The sequence below is a fragment of the Cucumis melo genome, chromosome 3 (genome assembly GCF_025177605.1).
Source record: "Cucumis melo cultivar AY chromosome 3, USDA_Cmelo_AY_1.0, whole genome shotgun sequence".
Classification (NCBI taxonomy): domain Eukaryota; kingdom Viridiplantae; phylum Streptophyta; class Magnoliopsida; order Cucurbitales; family Cucurbitaceae; genus Cucumis; species Cucumis melo.
The window spans coordinates 3,434,987-3,458,718 of NC_066859.1; the positions used below are offsets into that span (position 1 = coordinate 3,434,987).

Genomic DNA, 23,732 nt, shown 5'->3' on the forward strand with positions numbered 1-23,732 from the left:
TCAGGACTTATATTTCTCTAAATTTTAAAAAGTTTTTGGAACAATTTAGGTGTGTGTTAGCAAGAGCAAGGACATATGCGACGTGTGGGTTTGGGTTTTCATGATTTGCAATTGTTCAACCAAGTCATGTTGGCTAAGCAAAGCATGGAGAGATCATTTAGGGATTCAATAAGATTGCTCACTCGTATTTTTTTAAAAAAGATACTTTAACGATGGATACCTCCTTAACATATAGTTAAGGAATTAAGGGATCTTTTTATGAAAAGATACAGATGGAAAGTTGGAAATGGTGCTAACATCTACATCTCCATGGGGACCCTTGGCTGGTGGACTAAACCTCCAAATACCTATTTTGTATGAATATAAGCCTAGAGATGAAATGTATGTGTGTTTGTGATCTTACTGATGTTTGATGAAAAGTGGAACATTGCCTTAATCAACTATATAGTCTTCTCCATGAAGATATTATAGGGGGATCGTGAGGGTGTTGATTAGATAATCTGAAGTCTCGATACAAAATATTAATTGACGGGATGATATAGTTACACAAACCCCTTTATCATGATTAAGCCCAAATTATTGAAGGTGTGTGGAATTATCTATGTAGAAATCTATAAAATGGTATTTTGTCCATCTCAAGTAACATTATTAAAGGAGGACTTACTACTAATCCTATTATACTTATTGTGTAGAAAGTTCATGGAAAATTCAAGTCATGTGCCATGGGGGTGTAAGTTCACATATACTTTTCCCCTTTCTTATGTGGGGTTTTTAGGTGTTCTTTTTTATAGTAGTGTTGGAGCTCGATTGATTGATGTAATGGTACGGTGTGATGAAAGAGCTTAGAGGTTAGAATTAGGAAGTCGAGACCATCCTTCTATAGGGACATTTAGAATTATTGAAATATCTTCAAGAATTATGGTGTTGTTCCTTGGGGGAAAGTTCTCCTACATAATATCCTTAGGAGATAAGTCCGAGGACTTCTTGGACATCTCGAGGGGGTAAAATCAACTTGGTAGTTCTTAACTTCACTCCATAATGAATTGTCGTGTGATTAATATTTTTAGAATGTAGTATTCGCCATTTTACCTATATACTAACTATAATATAATGACTTTTAGAACTTTTTTTTTAAACTTTTAAGTATTATTTAAAATTCTCGTTGTTCAAAAATAGTTTTTGAAAATAATGGACTAATAGTTTTCATCCAAGACTAAAGATGGGGGATTTTTTAACCTAATATTTTATCAATATAACAAAATATCACAATTAGATTGTGATAAATCACATATAGTGGAACATTGATGAAATGTGGGAAGTTATTGTGTAGGAAGTTCATGGAAAATTCAAATCATGTGCCATGGGCGCTAGAAGAAATCTAGTCTTTAATGTCGGGTGAAAAAAATGAAAAATGGGCTTTAATGTCGTTTTTCAAAAGGCGAATGTTTAATGTCGGTTTTAAACCGACATTAAAGATAGAGCTTTAATGTCGGTTTAAAACCGACATTAAACACCCTGCTTTTTTAGAACTGACATTAAAGCCCATTTTTATTTTATTTTTATTTTTATTTTTTAATTTTGTAAAAAGTCAACTTTCTCTCTCTTACTTTACTCTTTTCTCAAACCCTCCCCCACACTATTTTTCATCTTTCTCAAATTTCTTTCACCCTTCTCAATCTCGATCACTTTCTTCCCTCTCTTCTTCGACAGCTGCTCAATCTCATCACTTTCCGACCGGCTCTACCACTTGCTGAGGGAAAACTTTACGAATGGAGCGGCTACAGAGAATGTTCGCTGGCACCGGAGGTTCATTGGGGCACCCACCGCCAGACTCCCCCACTCTTGATTCGTCGGAGCAGATCTACATCTCCTCGCTCGCGCTTCTGAAGATGCTTAAGCACGGTAATGTTCGAATTGAAGTTGCCACTTTTCTTATTTCTTCCACTCCTATTCTTTCGAATGTGTTCACAATCTTTTACTAATTTAATGTTTAGAGGTTTTTTCGACTCTCCACTTCTATATTACCAACGAATTTGAATGGTTTTGCTCGGTTTTAGGTTTAGCATGTTGGATGTGGTTTAGGGTAATTAAGATTGTGAAGCTTTAAATAAACTTCCTGTTTATGTAATTTTCACTTCAATGTGCTTTATAGGAAGAGCTGGGGTTCCCATGGAGGTGATGGGTCTGATGTTGGGGGAATTTGTTGACGAGTACACCGTGCGCGTGGTCGATGTATTTGCTATGCCGCAAAGTGGTACAGGTGTCAGCGTCGAAGCTGTTGATCATGTATTCCAGACCAATATGCTTGACATGCTTAAACAAACTGGACGGTAATTTTATTTACTTATATTGCTTGAGATTTGTAATGACTACATTTGCTGGATCTTAAAGATTTAAGTTGCTGAAAATGAAACTTTAGATCTTGAAAGAAACAGCTCCCTTTTTTAATTTTTTGACAGTAATCGGATTCCAGAAGCTGCTTTGATGGCTCGATCTTATCTTCCAAGCAAGATATCAGAGATAGTTGCAATTTGGAGGAAAGACCTGAGTAAGGTAAACTAGATGGTTACCTCTCTGTTGATGTTCTATTTATTTAAACTAGTTCATAACATGCGAGATGGATGTAAAATTTATAGTTTATGAAAATTATGAAAATTTTGAAAATTTTAAGAGCAAAATAGGAAAACATTCTTTTCCATAACCCCATTTATAAAATAGGAACAAGAACTTTGATTTCTTTCTTTTTATACACGATTTGTACTAATTGTAAACTAAAGATTTTCAATCACTGAACCAATATTTGTAACACAATAGTATACTATGCATAATTAAGTATAAGGATATATAACAGTTACTCTTCATTGTCTAAAATAAGTTCTTGATTTTTTCAAAGCTTCATTATGACATGGTTCCGTAGCTCCTTTACGAAGAACAAAACTTTTTAATCTTCATTATTTATAATGTTTTGAGTGTTCTAATTTATGGTATCACTTGCATCTTGATAACTTGAAAAGGACCATATTTGTATTGACAATGATTTACTGGACTAAAAAACACTTTACATACTAACTGCTTCTCAAGTTTCCATTAGTGAAGTGAAGAAAATGAATTTAGTAAAAAAGTAATGACAAAATGGAAATGTATAGATTCTTCTTTCTCATTTGTGCTCGTATAGTTATGAAGTTATGATATGTAGAAAGAAATTGCACTTAATGGGGTTTATATTAGCATTTTCTTTGACGGTTCTAGGACATCTTGATAAACATTGACAGTAACTCAAGTTAACCCTAAGGCTGCTGAGTCATTGGCTGATCCAGAGGAGTATCCTAATTTGTTTGATGATTGGCAAGTTGCACTTTCTGTTGAATCTAGAGCTGCACAAGACAGGTAAAAGTTTGTTTTCTTCTGTTTAGGGTTGCATTTGTTTTTCACATCATTATGTGCACCTGCCAACGGAAGTGCACAAATGCATGTGCAAAACAAAACAGCAAATTTATAATTCATTCGAAGTTTTGGATTACAAGGTTTTTCTGTTTTGGTGCCCCTATATAATTTGCTGATATCTGACTTCTACTATAAATATAATAAATGGTCTCTTTTTTCTTTGGATGTGTTTTTCAGGGGAGTTTATCTTACCATGTTTCTCAATTTGTTTTTTAGGAAGACTTGAATGAACAAGTTACAATATTATCTTGGTAAGACTGTTATGTGGTTGCACTTGGTTTTGAAATTTTTTTTTGTGGTGTTGTTTCAAATACTGTTTAACAATTTAGAAAAGCGGGAAGTTTAATTATGTGAAGAAAAAACTGTTTTGGTGGTGACTTTATGTTTGGTTCTTTTGTTTGGCAATGAAAAGACTATTATGGTGGTGACTATTTCTCAAAATTTGACTTGTTTTTGAAAAACATGAATAGAAAGTTGATAACAATTTGTTCATGGGAAGTTAACAAAATCTTGCCTTTGTTTGGAACTATCATATCATCCTCATTTTGATATTTTGATATTTCTACTAGCAACTAGGTCTTAACATTGTTACTTATCAATTCAACCATCTTGATGTCTTTTACAGGGAGTTATCACTAAACAAATGACTGCAATAGAAGAAATGGTTGCAAGTGAGTACAATTAGCCAGACCCTCAACTTTGTGACAAGATCTTGAAGTTCGTCATTTGTGAAGCGTTCTAGTTTGCTATTAGTTGCAATTTTAGTTATTGCTCTCTTAATATATTCTTTTTTTTTTTTCAAAGGATGATCAGTGTAATAATTAAGCTTCATAATTTCTGTGTTTGGATCCAAGTTGTATATAAATATACACATTATTAAGATTTCATTTTGTATATGTACAAGTAAAAGATTTCATTTTTAACTATTTGGTGTCATACAAAATGGACAATAATGCAAGGATTTAATAAAAATAAATTTGAAAAAACGACATTAAATACATCGTTAATGTCGGTTTCAAAACGACATTAAAGAAAGCTTTAATGTCGGTTAAAAAAAATTAAAGACATTTTTAATGTCGGTGGAAAAACGACATTAAAGATGTATCATAAGCGACATTAAAGACATATTTAATGTCGGTTATCCACTGACATTAAAGATGAACCGACATTAAAGGCCTTCAATAACACCTTCAAAGATGTCGGTTTATAACCGACATTGAAGGGGTTTAATGTCGGTTATAAACCGATATTAAAGGCCAGATTTCTTGTAGTGGGGGTGTAAGTTCACATTTTTCCCCTTTCTTATGTGGGGTTTTTAGGTGTTCTTTTTTATAGTAGTGTTGGAGCTCGATTGATTGATGTAATGGTACGGTGTGATGAAAGAGCTTAGAGGTTAGAATTAGGAAGTCGGAACCATCCTTCTGTAGGGACATTGAGAATTATTGAAATATCTTCAAGAATTATGGCACTGCGCCTTATGGGAAAGTTCTCCTACACAATATCCTTAGGAGATAAGTCTGAGGACTTCTTGGACATCTCGAGGGGTAAAATCAACTTGGTAGTTCTTGACTATAATGAATTGTCATGTGATTAATATTTTTAGAATGTAGTATTCGCCATTTTACCTATATACTAACTATAATATAATGACTTTTAGAACTTTTTCTTTTAAACTTTTAAGTATTATTTAAAATTCTCGTTGTTCAAAAATAGTCTTTGAAAATAATGGACTAATAGTTTTCATCCAAAACTAAAGATGGGGGATTTTTTAACCTAATATTTTATCAATATAACAAAATATCACAATTAGATTGTGATAAATCACATATACTTCTTAAATTATTTTGGAAGAAAAAGTAGTATATACATCGTTGGCTCTATCGTAAATTTCTGCTCGTTGTCAACATTTGAGTTGGTCGTGGTTGTTTTTCAACATGTCGTGAGTGACATAACATGCGTTACATTGAATTTACACTATAGTTTTTTCCTTCCAAAGCAATGTTTTTGTAGTGTAAGAGCTCTTTATTATGGCATGCCCCAAACCTGCAGAGATAAGGGAAGAACATCATTACTCAAGTTTCATAGTAAAAGTTAATTCCTTGTTTTTTTGTAAATCTTTTTAAGGAGTAAAAGAAAACATTAGGTTAAAATAGAATTTTGGGTTCTACACCTTATAGTTTTTGTTAATTTCAAATTCTATATTTTTACGTATAGCACTCTTGTTAAACCAAAACCCATTTTCAAAAATAGGTTTAGAAAGTCATTCAAATAGCTTTGTACTGATATTTTAAACTAGAGGAATATTTTTTTCACCTTTTAAACTTGTTTTTAAAAATTAAAATACATTTAGAAATGAACATTTTCAAAAATAGCAAATTAAATTAAAATATTTAAATATATAGTAAAATATTGGATTCTATCGATGATAGAAATTGATAAACTTGTATCACTCCCTATCAATGTCATTTATATAGAAGCATATCAGCATCAAACAAAATCTATTACCGATAGAATTGAATTTTGATATAAGATTTGCTTTTTTTTTTTTTTTTAACTAAAAGGATATAATTTGAATGTTGAGACACTGCCAAAAAAAAAATCCCACTTTCATATGTTTGAATCATTTTTCAAATATTATATATGGACAATTTATTTCCATTTTCACCATATAACATAAAGTTATTTCTTTTGGAGTTACAAATAATTTTCAAATTCAGGTGGAGAAAGAAAAAGAATCTTATTTATATCCGAAGTGGGATCACTTAAGTTTTTCATTTTCCATTCAAATTGGACTTGAGTAATCCATTTATATTACAAACTCAGTGTGCACACATTTAGTTATATAGACATACACTTCCCACAGACTTTTTACTAAATATATTGAAGTAATTCAAATCTCATATATCAAATAAAAAGTGTATATATAATCGGAGAGGGGCAGGGAAGTTGGGGAGGGCAAAGAATATAGTTAACATCATTGGAAAGATTACTATTATAAAGGTGACTATCTTTGAATGTTACAATTTTTTGAAGTGTTTAGTAGATTTAGGATCTTTCTTTTTTTTTTAATAAAGAATTTTTCATTCCATTCGAGATGAGACCTCTACCTTGCGGATTAAATAGACATTTCTAGTTATTGGTAGGCTTCCTGTAAGACTATGAGGTTCAAACCACTTTCAACTTTATGCTCCGTATTTCACACATACATATATAATTGATATAATATCAATACTATTAGCTAACTCAATGGTAAGTCCATCTTCTAGCCCCATCTACATTCAAACTTATTCCTCATATTTTTTCAAATTATCTGAATTGTAGAGTCTTAAATCCACATTGGTTATGGTGTTTATACCTTCATTCATTTAATTATGTGTTTAGTTTATTAAACTTTGAAATAAATATTAATTTATTACACTTAATCTTGTGTGTTTACCACACTCTAGTATATAATAAGGCTAAATTATTTAAAAAAAATATATATATATAAATGCCTTTGATTAGTTTATATAAAAAATGCTAATAAATTTTCAAAAGTTTAAAAAATACCCTTAAAGATTTAAATGGCATATAAAGATACTCTTACTATCTATTAGTTCCGTATGAAAATCGTTAAAACTTTGTTTCAAAAATATCTTTGAATTATTGAATATTTTTATAAATATTCTTAAACTTTAAAAAACAATTTCATTAATTCAATTTTTACACCAAATTTCTTAACATCAAAATATAACCAAAATTTTAAATAAAAACATAAAAATCTATAAAATTTCAAAATAAAAATTTTCTTTAAAACATACTAAAACAATAATTAATCAAATATAAAATATATTTGACTATTAATACACACTAACCTATTAACATATATACAACTTCGTTAAACTATTTATGTCCTAAATTAATTGATGTTTCCATGATTCTTATTATTCTTATTTGGAGTCGATATATCTTATTATTAAAATGTACACTGAGGGTGACAAAAAAATAAAAGATAAAGAAGTTAGTTAACCGCCAAAAGTATTTTTTTTTTCATTTGATTAGTTATTGTTTTAGTATGTTTTAAAGAGAAACTTTTATATTAAAAATTTTGTGAGATTTTGTGAAAGCTTATATTTTAACTTAAATTTTTATTTTTATTATGTTTGATGAGAAAGTTGGTGTAAATTTTAAATCAACAGAGTTTTTTTTTTTTCTTTTTTTTTTTTAAGTTCAAGAGTACTTAATTATGAAACTTTTCAATAATTTGGAGGTAATTTTTAATTTTGTAAAAATATTTTTGAACTATTTCGAAAGTTTAAGAGTATTTTTTATGAAATTACAAAGGTAAAGGGACATTTTTTATAACTTAATTTATATAATTATTAATTTTTATTTTCAAATATAAAAAAATAAATAAAAATAGAAAAATAGAAAATAAAAGCGTTTGTAGATGAAAGGTTTGAGTACACATCAGTCCAAGGTGACAGTGACGTCATGATCAATCTATAAATTTTATATTCAGACAGTTCTTTTGAATTTAAATATATATAGTTGTGTTTGACTGTCACAAATAAAATATCAAAGGGTTAAAATAATGCATCAATACATGTATACATCTCTATACTATTATTAGTATAACATCTATGAATATTTTTACCTATTTTACTATCTATAAAAAAAAAAAAAAAGAAATTAGAGAAATGTAGCGCTTTAAAATAAAGTAATTTTAATTTTAAAAATCAGACTATTATTATTTTAACCTTCCAAGTTTAATCTATTTTTTATTAGTTGCACTACTTCATGAAACACAATGAAAAAACTGTATTTTACTCTTGACGAGTATTATAAGTATCATTTTTCTTAACAAGTATTATAAGTATCATTTTTACCTTATTTTTTTTAAACTATACTAATTTTCGAATTGACCCTTGAATACACAATAATAAAAAGGTATTTTACTCGACGTTTAACTTAAGATTTCACTGGACATTCACCTAACAAATGGTGTAAGAACACATTATGTTAATATTTGTTAATGGGATTTTTGTACTAATAAATAACACATTAATTTTATGTATTGTCCCGCATTAGCTATAAATTAATGAACTAAGTTAATAAATACACAATAATTATTGGGCTAAAGATATGATTTTTATTATAAATATTAACGATGTTTACTATTCATTAGTGTATCTAGTGGTCATAACCACATGTCAACCTATTTATCATCCAACACTCAAGTCATATGTCAAACAAACATGATATCTTAGTAGCCATGTAATGCCACATCCTACTTGTCTACCTATAAATAATGGTATTTGGTGGAGTTGTATGTACCTCGGAGAGAATTTCATAAAAGTGGAGAATCTTTCAAATTTTCCTAATTTTATTAATTTCTTATTTATATATATGTTATATTTTATTATTTTAATATTATTATATTTTTCCAATTTCATTCTAGTTATGCCTTGTTAGTTAATTTATTCTTGTAAAGAAAATGTATTATTATTATTGTGATTTGGTTTTATTATATTGATAAATATATATATATATATATATATATATATAAAATTTGAGGGTTTAGTATTTACCACTAAAAGATTACAAGTTTAGGGTTTTTTTTTTTTTTTTTTTTTTTTTACCATTCATATCATTTTTGTTAAAAAGTTAGGATAGAATAATTTTGAATGTAAAGGATGTGTTGGATTGGGCCACATAGCAAATACGGAAACAGCAAAGTGATAGAATAATTTGGAAGGCATATGTTTCACACACAACATGACCCAATATCATCTTAATTAGACTCAAAAGTATGACCAAGAAAGGTGCTCAACCTCACCCTCCACCAATATCCTAATAAAATAGTTAACGGGGGAATGGTTCCAAATGACTTTTTAATTGGTTTTGTCTCGGAAAATTAGCACCATTTTTTAAAATTTGTTTAAACATATTTTCTCAGTCCATCTCATAAGATCGGCCATCGAGACTTCTCTAAAATATTAACGTTTTTTGTTTTGGCTGTTTTGGATTTTTTTTGTGCATCTCAATAGACATTAGCAATTTTCCAAATCTTAACTATTCTTTTTAAAATATTTTCAAATAAATTACGGATATCGATTCCTCAAAACTTGATAATCTTGTTCATCTCGAGTAAAATTACACTGAGAAAACCTAAAAATTGATAATTTTGAACTTTCTCACCACATTTTTATCAAATCTTTTATCTCACTCTCAGTCAAATTTTCTATTATAATCTTACCATATTTTATATAAAATTGTTGTTGTAAATAAGATTTATATGATAATCTTGTCCACATAATTATGGAACACATAAATTAAAATAAAATATTTGAGAATTTGTTTGAAAAAAAAATAGATATGGAAAAAAAATAGGTTTTTTTTTTTTTTTTTTGTATATATTTTTTACAAAGTTTCATATTAATCAAAACGAAATTTAAATTAATTATACCTTTCTGAAACTTCTTTTTTGTGGAAGTTTTTTAATTGAGTTTTTTGATCTCTTCTCTTAATTAGCTTTAAGTATTTGATGGTAAGAAAACAAACTAACTAATGATATTTTGCACCTGCGGTAATAGAACTCTAAAGTAAAAGCTAATAAATTCTATTAGAAGTAAAAAACTATTTATAGTAATTTAGTTCTCTTGTTTAATTTAGTATTTCTTTTTTTTTTTTTTCTTTTTTTAAAGAATGACTATATATTATTTAACCAATATAACTTATGCTAAACAAATAAAAGAAGTGAGATAGTGAGTTATTTCTACCCAAAAAAAAATAGAGGTGTTGCTTACTGCAAAACCGAAGAAAAAAATAACTTAGAAGATTAAAAGAAACTAATTTAGATAAATATCATCTTAAGATTTTTGTTTGGATTTTTATTCACCTAATTTAAAAATAAAAATATAATATAATGAGATTATTCAAGGATTTGGTAGGACTTATATAAATTATGATTTTCTTAATGATAAAAATAAATTATTTTTCAATTTAATTTTTTTAAATTACATTTTCAAAAGCTACCAAATACGTCATATTTTTTGAAAATATTTTTTTTTTCAAAATTAAGCATAAAAGATAATCCATACACACAAGATACAATTTCTTAAAATTTGAATAATAAATGAAATATAGTTTCTTTTAATAAATACAAATAAATAAATTTTATTATATTTAAGATTAAATATTAGAGATAAAATATTTTTTTTTGAAAAAAATTATATATTTAACGTGATATGTGAAAACCAAAATAAATAGTTAAATCTTTTTTAAAGTTTAATTCAACGTGAATATAATATAATATAATATATATATACATATATATATTTGAAAATAAATAATTAGTTGATGGAGTTTTTTTTTAAAATCTATATTTAATTGATAGCTGGAATAATTAGTTAAAAGATTTTTTTAAACCTACATCATATATCCACGTAAAATTTATATAGGGGTACTGTGTAATAGACACACTAAAAAAAATGTAAAAGAAAAATATTAATAACTTCAAAGATATAATTAATTTAATACGTATTACAATTATCTTCTACGAATTTTCATGTTTTGAAGATCCATGATAATTTATTATCTAACTTATCCAATAAATCTTTTTTAATATAAGTTATAAGACAATCATTCATCCATCAATCTTCCATTTGATTGCACAGACGAATCTTCACAATATTTATAGCAGAAAATGTTCTCTCTACAGTGGCTGTTGCAACCGATAAATCAATGTCAATGTGAGCAATCGATAAACTAATGGGTAGACCTTATCTATTTTTGTAACAACCATTTTCACTGTAAGATCAACGATGTTTTTTAGTTTAACAGACTCTGAACGCATATCAATAATGTAATTTTGAAGTTGATCCTCAAGTATAGAGAGTTCAATAGCTGAAAAATCTTTAGGATAAAACTAAGCAAGTTGACTAAGTTTTTATCTTTCAAAAGAAGCAAATGAATTACTCGGATTCAAACAAGTCATATAGAGAAGCAATTCAGTACTTGATTCAGTAAAACGATTATTAAACTCTTGAAGTTGCATATCAATGACACATAGATGAATTCAACACGATAATGATGCAAATTTGTAATTGGTTGAGATTTTCGACTTTTTCATCCTCGAACTAAAAACATAGCACCCATTTTAAGAACTTCAGTGTCATGATTATTGCATAAATCGGAGACTCTTTCTAATAATGAGTCCCAACCAGATTCTCTCATTGCTTGCAATCTACCTTGACAAACGTTGACTAAATTCATTGCATTCACGATATCTTGATCTTTCATTTGTAAGGCTTGAGACAAGTCATTTGTGATTTCCAATATATTTTTCATGAGATGCATATTGAAAACAAAGTCAAATGACAATATTGAATTAATTAGAATCTGTGCTTCATATTTTTGTTCTGAATTTGATCCACTGTTCACAATTGTCTCAAGCACATTAACTACTGAAGAGAACATTGTAATTAAACTTGTTAAAGTGTTGTAATGTGATTCCCATCGCGTATCTTCTGGTCTTTTAATCATTATCTCTTGATTTAATCCTTGTCCACTTGATATTTCATCATTATTTAAAGCTTCAAAAATTTTCATACTATGTTTCTCTCGTAGAATATCTTGACGTTTCGTTGATACTCCAATAACATTCACTATATTTGTAGTAATAAAGAAAAGATGGACAATTTTCACATTATTTTTTCTAAATATTTGTTAGATAAATTAGAGTTTTATATTAGTTAGGTTTTTTTTCTCTTATTAATAAATTATCTTCTTTTATGACATTATTGAAATTTGTCAATAAAATGAGAAATAAAATTATTGAAATTTGGAAATATATTTGATATTTAGGAAAAGAAAATTAATGATGTTTGGAATAAAATATATTTTGTGACAATTTAAGAAAAAAATTGATATTTGGGGAAACAAAACTATTGATATTTGAAATAAAAACTAATGATATTTGGAATAAAAATTATTCTATGAAAACAATTATAACACATAAGATTCAAACTCTTGACTTGATTGTTAGAAAGTAAAGGCGCAACTACTATACCATAACCAATTTTAGTAAATATAAAACATTATTTAATAAATATTGTACTCTGACATTTCAAAATGAATATTAAAATACAAAAATCGATAATGAAGGGAGCACGTGTCCTAATGGCACCTTATTATAAGATATTTTCTAAAAAATATTTAATGATATAAATATGTAGATATAGATTGTTTGGAATAGAATGGAATAACTAATTGCGCAAATTCAATATATCATTAAATTTAATACAATATGTTGATTATAAATTTAATTTAAACGTTTAAAAAAGTTTTTTTTTTTATATTGTTAAGTTTTTCAATCAATTAAGTTTTCATACTTTTTACCATAGTTACCTACATGGAATAAATTACTTTAAATTTCAATTTATTGATTAAATTGTTTTTTTTTCCTTAAATTGTTACTGATAGTTTTCTTTGTATCTAAATATGAAAAATTTTGATGGATAAAAAAGTATAAAATATAGTAAAAGATAACTTAATTGAGATTTTGTTAAATTAATTAAATAGTTTTAATTGTCTGCTATAGATATATATATATATATATATATATATATATATATATATATATATATATATATATTTAAAATGCCCTAAAATTCGGTACGGTTTAATTTTGGTCACAGTGAATTATCGAATTTCATTCATTCGCCAAACGGAGGGCGTTCAAGTATGGTCGCGAGGTCTCTGTGGCGCGCCGGAGCCAAAGTCGCGATGGCAGCCACCGCCATCGGTGGTGGTGCCGCAGCGGCCTCCATAGCCACCTCCGACGACCCTTCTATGGCTCTTAAGCTATGCACCACCGTCCCACTTCGCCTCGTTCGTCTTTCATTCACAGTTGCTACCATTGCCGTCGGTAAGCATCCCTACGTTTCCACTTGTCCCTAATTTTATATTCCATTGGCTTTACTGGAATTGATTGCATGCTTACCGCTACTTCTTTGACTATTTATTTAACTTTGAGGCTTAATTGTATGCTAACTGCTAAGAATAATTGCTGGGTTTGGTAAGCTGGTATAGGAATCGAGCTTGTTATGCTTGTTTATTTGTGCTGGAATGCGAATGTATGCCAATTATTTGCATTGATTTCACGAGATTTGAGTAGTTTGTTCAAGGGTTGAATTCATTATGTTCGGAGATGTAAGATTTAAGATTTATACGAATGACCAAGCCCTTGAATCTGTTCTTTGAATCGGCATCACTCTTTTTTTCCTAGATTACGAATATTCATTGTGGAGATTGCCTGAAGGTAGTAGTGAGAGGGAAAAAGTTAAGCACGAAGTTCACCTTAGATCTGCACGTAGAATTCAAGAGTTATGCTTCAAAAATGGAGGAATATATATCAAGCTTGGTCAACATATTGGTCAGTTGGTATGCCTTCTATCCACATCCCTGAGTATGTGATGAAAAAGAAGATGGAACTGCAGTCCTTAATTTACCTTTCTTCGACTATCATGCAGGAGTACTTGGTGCCCCAAGAATATGTCCAGATAATGAGAGAATATATGTTGAACAAATGTCCAGTATCCCCGTATAATCAAGTGTGTGAAGTGTTTAAGAGAGAGCTTGGCATGACACCGGAGAAGGTATATTTCCTTGGCTAAACCTGTTTGATGTAATCAGATTTAGCATTCATTCTGTTAATGAAAATTGGTTTTGAAATCTGATAGAAGCTGATCGTGATTGTGTTACATATGAGTTAGGGCTTCTGTTTTTTACATCATGTTTTGCATAATCTCATTGCTATTGTATTAACACTATTATTTATTATAAACAAAATGTTGTCTTATGATGCAAGGCTTCTCTTGTGCAGATCTTTTTGGAATTTAATCCTGCTCCGATAGCTAGTGCTTCACTTGCACAAGTGCATGTTGCTCGCACCCATGATGGGCAAAAAGTTGCTGTGAAGGTCTTGTTATATTCAACAAATTTGATCTTGAATTCACATGTTTTTTATTTTTTTTATTTTTTATTTATTTGTCTTTTGAGAGCCAATTTTGTTTAATGCTAATCCCTTTATATTCAGGTGCAGCACACTCATATGACTGATACTGCAGCTGCAGATCATGCAAGTGTTGCATTAATTGTGAACACCCTATATCGAATTTTTCCTTCTTTTGATTATAGGTCAGTACTAGAACATATGATGATCTTTTTAAGGGTTTGCGGATGAATTGCATCCCGTCCTTAATAAACACATATAAATCATGCATATATATACTCTGAATGAAGAAAAGTTCTGTACCAACTGTCAATAATATTGTTCTCGAGACTTTTGTTATACGATCTCTTACGATGAAAAATGCTTTTTTGTTTTGATATTTAGGTGGTTGGTTGATGAGATCAGTGAAAGTTTGCCAAAGGTAGGTGTTCCTTTCTCCGTCTCCTGTTCTCCCTTTAGTTGTATGCCCATCATTTATACTCCTTTTGCTCTGGTTGTGTATACTTTCTTTTATGTCTTGAGAAATTCTTGCTCAGAATTCTTCAGTTTTTACAGGATGTCAACGAACTTTCCTCCTTTTTTTTCCTTAATTGTTTAATTGCTGACTTTACAACTATTAGCTTTATAGCTAAAACCTACGGGATTATCAATGTCCATATTTTATTACTTTCCATCTCTGTGAGTTCCGACACAGCTTTTTAATCTCATCCCCAGGAACTTGATTTCTTAAACGAGGCCAGGAACAGTGAGAAATGTTTGGAAAATTTTCGGAAGCTGTCTCCTCATATTGCGGACTATGTGTATGCTCCAAAGGTGTATTGGAATTTAAGTACCTCAAAGTTATTGACCATGGAGTTTATGGATGGTGCTCAAATAAATGATGTTAAGGCCATTCAGAAGCTTGGAGTTCAACCATCAGAAGTTGCAAAATTAGTAAGACCACAGATTTCTCTATTCTGTTTATTTGGGAAAATTAGGCTTATTTATGAGCGTTATTTATATTTTGCCTTTGTTCACTGAGTGTTCCTTTCTTTACCCACTTGATAGTCCTATATGCTCACGTGGTTTTATAAACTGCATGTATTTAAACATGTTGCAGCTCAAAGTATTTTAAGTGCAACCGTGCAAAATTTATCTACTGTTTGGATGTGGAATTTAATTAGAGTTGGGTTGTACTTCTATTTATTTATTTATACAGTTATAGATTGACTAGCTAGAAGATGTAGTGCAGGTTTTGGAATTCAGACCATTTATTGAGACGTTCTTTTAAAATCTTTGATAATGCTTCCTTGACCTTATTATGAATTAATTATATGAGTTTTCCGTCACTTGCTGATTAAATTACCTTCAACTTATCGTATAGGTAAGTCATGCATTTGCTGAGATGATATATAAGCATGGATTTGTGCACTGTGACCCTCATGCAGCAAACTTGCTCGTCCGTCCGTTGCCTTCTAATAGAAGGAACATCTTTGGTGAGCTGTTACTAAATGATCGTTTGATTTGTCAAACCCATTGATAACTTCTTGGGATATCAATATGTAGCCTAGCTTGTTCTTTAGGAGATAAAAGGAATGCTAATGTTGATATGTCAATTCTTCTGTCGGCACACAGGCAAGAGGAAGCCACAGTTAGTACTTTTGGACCATGGGCTGTATAAAGATCTTGACTTCAACATAAGATTTAACTATGCTTCCCTTTGGAAGGTATTTCCTTCATAATTCATCAAAGTGTCGTCTAAATGTATTAATGTTGCTAGCATGGCTCTGCCTTCGCTTGTCATCTTATGTTATTTCTTTTCTTTCCCTTACTGTTAGGCGTTAATATTTTCTGATGCTGAAGCAATAAAGGAAAACAGTAAGAAATTGGGTGCTGGGGAAGATCTTTATGCATTGTTTGCTGGAATTCTTACTATGAAACCTTGGAATCGAGTCATTGACCCAGCAGTTGACCATTTAGTCATTCAAGGAACTGACAACGAACGTTCAGAATTACAGGTAATTTCTCTTAGATGGTACGTACCACCCCCAACAAATAATAATAATTATAATAAAGGAATTTTTTTTTTTTTTTTGAGAAATAATAAAGGGAGTTCTTATATACTCTTACACAGCGGGTTTATAAAACCCATCCCATCCTGAAACACTATTACTTATTTGGTGAAACAGTTACGACCATTGTTTTTCTTAGAAAGTATGGAAAAACTCTCTTAAAATGAGATAACTTATTCTCATAGTAAACTCCTCAACTGGCCATCTGACGGCATTTGATCTTTCTTTCTTCTCAGATGTATGCTTCAGAGTATTTCCCACAAATCTCAGAGCTACTTAGGAAATTACCACGTGTGATCTTGTTGATGCTGAAGACAAATGATTGTTTGAGGGCGGTTAACAATTCTCTGGTAATATGCTTTTTCTTTGTAAAAAGATTTACTTTTGTAATGCTCTATGCAGCCCTTTTAATAACTATACTTTATTTTTGGCAATTTGAAAGCTCCTCGGCCAACTTGAGTATAGTTCAGTCACTAGGGTTGAAGCAGAAATGTTCTGGTTCCGGCAATTTTCTGGTGTTTATGCTTAGTTCAAACAGTTGTTGGTACTAGATAGAGGGACAACTTTCTGAATTTTTTTTTGTTCTTTTATCGAGGGATTCAGATTATAAATTTCATAATCACTAACATTCTTGTATGCTAATTGAGCTATGCTCGTTTTGGGTTCCTTATAGATTAAGTTGGTGCTTTCGGATCTCCGGTAACTATGAATAAATTAAAATAGCTCTTAAAGTAGTAACATTAGGTTTAGCAATATTGTCAAAACTTTTCGGATAGTCTAAAAAAAGTATTATTAAAACTGTTTGTTAACAGTTGCAGGGATCTTCACTGGAAACATTCCTCATAATCGGGAAGGTATCATCTGAAGCAGTTATCGAGGCAAAATTATCCAAAAATAAATCATTGACACGTTGGTTAAATGCTTGGTTGGATGAAGTAATGTTGGAAGCTCGATTTTTCACGTTGCAGCTAGCTTTATGGCTTTTACATCTCAAAAAAGCTTTACTTTGGTGAAAATGTGAAACCTTATCAGTACGCGAGGAAGAGCAGTTTCATCAAACATACTTTCTGAAGATTTTTCATTCTTTCTCTCCGTGATCCAATTTCCCATTCTTTTGTTGCTGGGTTCTTGAACACGGATCGACTATACAGGTGAAGAAGAAGAGTTGAAATAGTGTTTGCGTGACAGATTGTAATATTAATTATTACGATAGAAAATATGTATACATTAGAGTGGGAGTGCAGTTGTAAGAGAGAATCTTCTTTTTGGGTATACTATGGATTTGGAGAGGTTACAATGGTAACTCATAACAAATTATAAATGTATCAATACTATTGGGTTTTAATAAAATTTATCTCATAAAGAACGGACTTGGCTACATGGACTTCGATGTATTCAATTTGAATTTTGTTTTAGTTCTGAGATTTACAATTTTGATTTTATCTAACATTTTATTAAATACTTAATTTTGCATTTAATGTTTAAGCGTGAATATTTAATAGAAAAACGTAGCATCAGAAGGGAGCATTTTTCAAAAATAAAAATATATTTTCTTTTGAAGACTTCCTTTAAATCTTTATTTTCAAAATTTGAAAAAAAGAGATTAATTTTCAATCTCTTGGGAACGAGAAGGGGGCATCATTTTGAAAGTAACTACTAACTAGACGAAGGTGAAGGAAGAGAAAAACAAAATGTATATATAAAAAAGAAAAGAGAAAACCGTAGGGGGCCATGGGCTTCAAGCTTCCGTTCTCTCCCTGGCCGCTGCTAATTCTCCCTAACTCAGTTTTTCTTCTCCGGGGACGACGAGCATTGGTCTTCTCCGGCAGCGGTGACTGCCCAGACCACCGTGCAACCAAAGGTTAAAAGTATAATTTTACATAGATGCTGACATCAGCAAAATAATATACAAATACAAACTTCTAGAAAGGGGTCTTATGTATTTCATTAGAGCCCAAAATTTTTTGATCCAACAATCAAATTTCCCGCGCACCAAACCCAAACCTACGCCACGCGCGGGAGCTGCTGAATTTCTCTCTTTCCGACAAGTTTCTCCTTCGCAGGACAATTGAACCACCTCGCGACGACGGGTTTCCTTTGGAGGTTTGTGGTTCACGCGTCGATAAGGCACGAGTACTCGAGGCGAACGTGTAGCAACGATTGAATGCCTTCCAGTAGTTAGCAGCAGCATTTTTCTTCTTTTTGTCGAACCACGGCTTTGACCCTCACTTAGTGTGGCTTCAAATCGAATTACTCAGTCCATAAGGTTCTGATCTACAAGTTTGGACACTTTCGAACACCGACCAACTAAGATCGGAGCCCTTCAGTGAGTAACTTTGCTCTAATTTGCTTCCGAATTCGATTTAGGTGTTTGAGTTAGACTATAAGTCCTTGGAGTTCTTCTATTGTTTTGTTTGGGCCAATTTCGAATTATTGGATTAAGGTTCAATAAGTATTAATGCAATTTGAACCCTCTCGAACTCTATTAAAGTATATTAGATTAGTCTTTAATCTGTGGGAATTTTCTTGTTTATGGTTGTTGACGAGCTTAAAATGGTCGATTGAGGTTTAAGGTTGATTTTGGATTTGAATATCCCTCTTGAACAGTCTTTCAATTATGATTATGGTTATTTATCCGAGTTCTAGCCTCTAAACCCTGTCTTTATTGTTTAGGCTTCTGAAAAGTTGACATTTGTTCAAGGAATTGAATTTTTGGATTGAGAATGGTTGGTCGTTAATCTTGGTAAGTAGTCTCCACATACTTTCCAGAAGATAAATTTTGGTTTAATTATTTTTGACTATTGCGATTTGACAAATGTTTGGAAGTATTTTTGTATGATTTGAAATTCATCGAATTTAATTTGTATGCTTTAACTGTTTTACTAGTTGAAAGTATGTTTGTCATTTTGGATAAGTTGAAATAAAAGCGTTTGATTGATTTCAGAATTGAAAGTAAGTTTGTTTTGGACCTTTGGTTTTGATATATATGATAGAAAATTATTGAAAAGCTTAAATGGTTGATTTTTTAAAATTGTTATTTGAAGTTACATGTTATGTTTATAATGTTTATGAATTTTTTTTATCAATTCGATAAGGACCATTGGATATACTAAACTTTGTCTTGGGATCGTATGCTCATTCTGTAGCAGCCAAGTTTGGAATAGACAGTACATGATTTGATTGAAGCTTATTTGTAGGAAGGCACTTTATTGTGGTTTGGCATTCCTTTGTATTGAATACTTCAGTAGTTGTATTGAATGCTCTGGTTGATTGTGTTGAATATAATCTCTGGTCGATTTTTAATTGTTGTTATCTGATCGAATGACTAGAAGATTGGTATTACCAACAGGTAACCACACTTGTCTGGGCTATTCCAATTATGCATATTTTCCACTCTCTTAAATGAAGGAATTGATTGATTGAAAGCTATGCCAAATGAAGTATTGATCAATTGGTAGTTTTGTCTGATTGAAAGTACTCTTCGATTGAAGTTTTTTTTTTTTTTTTTTTTTTTTTGTTAAAACTAACGAAAAATTTGTTCCATTAAAGTCTATTTGAACTTTTTTCTAGTGCAAGTTTTAAGTTTATTTGGAAGTTTGAGTCTAAACTTTTGGTTTTGAAAGCTTTAGTTTGAAATGTTCAGTTTAGGAAAATTTATTTAATTGAAAGATATTGGCTTTGAAAACACTGTTTGTAACAAAGTTTTTATTTGAAAGTTCTGCAAGGATTTGTATTTTTGGCTCGTCTTGAAAGAAAATAAATTTCAAAGCTTGATGTGGGAATTCCTTATGGAACATTTTTATTCTCATTGTTTGCTTTTTCTAAGTGTAAATGCAGGATCAGTTGCTTGTTCTGGTCTGCATTTTGGAAAGTGCAATCTGTTACACACCATTTGATTTTTGAACATTGTGTTTGCTTTCTCTCAATGAAGCTCATCTTCTTAAGTTAACATTCGAATTTTTAGTCAAATTTCAAAAGCAAAACAAGTTTTATGAACTATTTTTTCTTAGTTTTCAAGGCTTAGCATGGATTTTGAAAACATTGGTAGTAAGTAACTGCAAAACAAAGAAACTCATAGGTGGAAGTAGTGGGTATAAACTTAATTTAAAAAAACCAAAGGGTTGATAATTTGATGGTGAACTGCCATTTTATTTTCTGGCAGTTCGAACTAAATATTTAATGTAGAAGTACATGGTGATGGTTGAAAATAATATATCAATTTGAAAGTTTAATCTTTTGCAGAGGTATTGAACATTGGGCTGGAGTACGTGTTGAATGCTCTCAGAATGACAAGTTATTATGATATTGATGACATTCTTGCAGAGGAAGAGGTCAATAACTTATCCTTTTACCTGATAAAGTTTAATCAACTTGCAAAATCAATATTGAGTCTTTGTCTTGACAGCTTGTCTCAGTTGTGTTCCAAAAGGCAGTTAATGGAGTTGGAATTGATCCCAGTTCTGAAACAGATTCTGTGAGTTCCAGTTATTAGTAGGAGATATATTACGTATGTTGAATGAAAAACTTATATTTTCTTATTTGGTGTTATTTCAGGTTGAATCTGGATCCAAAGTAGAGCTACCCTTTTGGCTTGCACAAGAGCTGCATCTGAGACAAGTGGCGGTTATGGCCTTACCTTCCTGTTTTAACCAAAGGTAGCAATAGCCATTACATTTAAGCTCTACAACCAATAATTTCAGCAAGCTTAGAGTGTTCTAAAATTTTTGGGAGCTTAAGAGGAGGATTTTATTTACACTGTCCCGACTTCCTAATAGCTGACATGAAAAGACGCTGAATTTTGATTCCTTTTCCTCTAATCCTGTGATTGCATAATTCATTTTTATGTGTAGTGTTTTTTCCCATCTGGCTAGCACGTAGGTCTCATGGATTGCATTTTTTTGGTCCGCTAATTATTTATGAGCATAAACTTGTGAATTGGAATCCGAAGAGTACAGGCATTAGTCAGATTTGGTTTGGTCATTTTTAAAGTTAATTGTGTTATTATTTTTAACTTATTCATTACTCCTTTGGCTTGCTGATGAATTACATTTACATGGGAGACAAATGATGTTAATGGCCTTACCTTTCAGTTTCATTTATCAAAACAAAAGTTATGGTTATTTCTCCTTGATACTGTCCTGATGATCTGTTATGGTCATGAAATTGTAGCATTCCAAACTTTTTGAGATTTATTTATAGAATCTCTTTTAGAATGCTCGCACTTGCTGCATAAGAGATCACGCCCAAAGGAATTTTTTTCGGGCGTAGTTTTCGAAACCTTCGTGTGGCTCAAGTTTTCCATGTACTCACTACTTTATTACTAGTGGAAACTTCCTGCATTAGAATCTCATGATTAAAGGAATCAGTAAGACTTTGATGATGACATTTATTCTTATATATATTGAAAATATGATGATCTTTGTAGCTGACCAGTGCTCTTGTTCTCTTACTAGAACACGACTGGAAATTCAGGCTGATGCTGCATTTGTTGATCTTCGATCTAGATGTCAATTCTTCTATGAATTTGGATGCAAGATTGCACCTTTGTGAGTATCCTGAGATCCAACACTTGGGATGTAAATCGTGATTCTTTTATGAGAAGAAACTTTTATATTGCTGCTTTGCCTATTAATTTAGGTGAAGTCACACTTATGGCCATTTGAAATGGAAACTGTTTAAGTGCCCTTTCATTTGAAATACATTTGTAATCTAATAAGCATGATTTATTTTCACCTTTGCCAGAAGTAGCCTTCTGGAGACATGGCATTTAAAATATCCTTTTTCAAATATAACAATTAAGTTATCTAGACATAAGACTACTTATTTACTGCAGTCTAATTGACTTATAAAACGATCTATTTAAACTTGTTTATTAAGCATGCTGGTTGCACATCCTACCAAGGATCATGTATTTAGGCTTAACAGTAATCTGGCGCATGTTACCATCTCAAGTTTTGGATCTCAATGAATATCAATCTCAATTTCATTCCATTGTATATTCAGATTGATAAATATGCACAGAGATTTTAAGCTATCTTGTAAGTAGAGCTTGTTGCCTTGGAGTGCATGTAGGATGTCTGTTTCGTTGGGGTGTGCTGTACCAAATTGCGGTTTGTAAGATTTGTTAAATGTACCTAAATGGAAGAGAACACAGTAGATTGAATATCTCTCTTGTTTTTCTTCCACATGTTGTTTGGTTTTATTTGTACAAGCAACGTCGAGGAGGATTTCAACCTCCAACCTCAAGAGTATAGATAAGTTATAGTCGAGGTAGCTCATGTTAGAGGATTATTCTAACTTCTCATCACAAACTCCATTGTCAGGGTTGGCGATAGAACAATCGGTTCTTGGCTTCTATCGACTTTCAAGAGTAGGTACAAGGAAGTTCTTACGAAGGCTCACAGTGCAGTATTTGCGGCAAGTTCTAAATATTTGGCACTTCTGTCAAAAGAAGAAACCAAAAGTGAGATATTTGTTAGATGTTTTGTCTGTCTCTTTTTTCCACATATAGTGATTCTCTTCAAACTCCAATTAATAAAACAACCCATTTTTTGTGCAGTGTATGAAGCAGCTCAATCCTCCATGACAGCCTTCAAGAAATGGAGAATGGGTGGACCTAGATTCCAGAGAGCATCCTTTCTAAGCAGGAAGAGGAAGTCAACTGAGTAGCCACTAATTTGATCTTAAATTTATTCTATATAAAGTATCTTAAATCTAAGTTTGTATCCCCCCTTCCTGGAAAAGTAGTCACTTATTCCTAATTTGCTTATATTTATTTCATGAGTAATTTTGATGCTTAGTTTTTTTTCTATAAATTAAATTACAATAATTATTATTTTATTTTACTCTTCATACTACTTTTTACATTTCCATTTTCTTATTACCCTCTGGCTCAACTATGTTGGATTTGAATCTTATGTAGTATTTGTGCTAAATTAAGTCTACTTTAGGGTTAATTGATGTTTAATCCAAATCTTAATATACCAATAAATTAAGGAGCATATATTTGATATAATTTAAAAAACTTAATTATTTTGAAACGGGATAAATAAACAAATGATTAAGGTGATAGCTTAAACTAATCAAACTTAAATTTCTAAATATGCATCCAAATCTAGGCTTCCTAGATAGTGTAATATCTACAAAACAATATACTTAAAAAGAAAACTCTTCAATCATCTTCATAATTTTGATTGTGTTCGTTACAGCAGTTAAACTTCAAAATAAAAAAAACTTGTTAT

The 23,732-nt window shown here is 30.7% G+C and overlaps 2 protein-coding genes across 3 annotated transcripts; both read left to right on the forward strand.

Annotated features, from left to right (window-relative positions):
- Positions 1-13,109: 13,109 nt before the first annotated feature.
- LOC103485571 (putative ABC1 protein At2g40090) lies at positions 13,110-17,869 on the forward strand. Its single transcript, XM_008443239.3, has 12 exons — positions 13,110-13,354; positions 13,715-13,869; positions 13,959-14,084; positions 14,312-14,407; positions 14,525-14,625; positions 14,825-14,861; positions 15,155-15,373; positions 15,804-15,915; positions 16,055-16,146; positions 16,258-16,437; positions 16,728-16,841; positions 17,304-17,869. Exons 1-12 carry the CDS (start codon positions 13,171-13,173, stop codon positions 17,502-17,504), a joined length of 1,617 nt encoding a protein of 538 aa, XP_008441461.2. The 5' UTR covers positions 13,110-13,170; the 3' UTR covers positions 17,505-17,869.
- A 341-nt stretch (positions 17,870-18,210) lies between these two features.
- On the forward strand, positions 18,211-23,365 carry LOC103485572 (DNA replication complex GINS protein PSF3-like). 2 transcript variants are annotated; one of them, XM_008443242.3, is made up of 8 exons: positions 18,213-18,817; positions 19,165-19,234; positions 20,734-20,822; positions 20,897-20,965; positions 21,046-21,146; positions 21,945-22,037; positions 22,815-22,954; positions 23,051-23,365. In XM_008443242.3, the coding sequence occupies exons 3-8, from the start codon at positions 20,778-20,780 to the stop codon at positions 23,158-23,160; spliced, it is 558 nt and encodes a 185-aa protein (XP_008441464.1). In that variant the 5' UTR covers positions 18,213-18,817; positions 19,165-19,234; positions 20,734-20,777; the 3' UTR covers positions 23,161-23,365. The 2 variants fall into 2 exon arrangements, with proteins under 2 accessions (XP_050937839.1, XP_008441464.1); XM_051081882.1 differs by lacking the exon at positions 20,897-20,965 and having other exon boundaries at positions 18,211-18,817.
- The last annotated feature ends 367 nt before the right edge of the window (positions 23,366-23,732 follow it).

Coding starts and splice junctions, on each gene's coding strand:
- LOC103485571 (XM_008443239.3), top strand. CDS start 13,171: ATGGTCGCGAGGTCTCTGTGGCGCGCCGGAGCCAAAGTCGCGATGGCA. Junction 13,355..13,714: donor AGTTGCTACCATTGCCGTCG/GTAAGCATCCCT, acceptor TTTTTTTCCTAG/ATTACGAATATTCATTGTGG. Junction 14,626..14,824: donor TTTCCTTCTTTTGATTATAG/GTCAGTACTAGA, acceptor TTTGATATTTAG/GTGGTTGGTTGATGAGATCA.
- LOC103485572 (XM_008443242.3), top strand. CDS start 20,778: ATGACAAGTTATTATGATATTGATGACATTCTTGCAGAGGAAGAG. Junction 20,823..20,896: donor ACATTCTTGCAGAGGAAGAG/GTCAATAACTTA, acceptor TTGTCTTGACAG/CTTGTCTCAGTTGTGTTCCA. Junction 21,147..21,944: donor CCTTCCTGTTTTAACCAAAG/GTAGCAATAGCC, acceptor TTCTCTTACTAG/AACACGACTGGAAATTCAGG.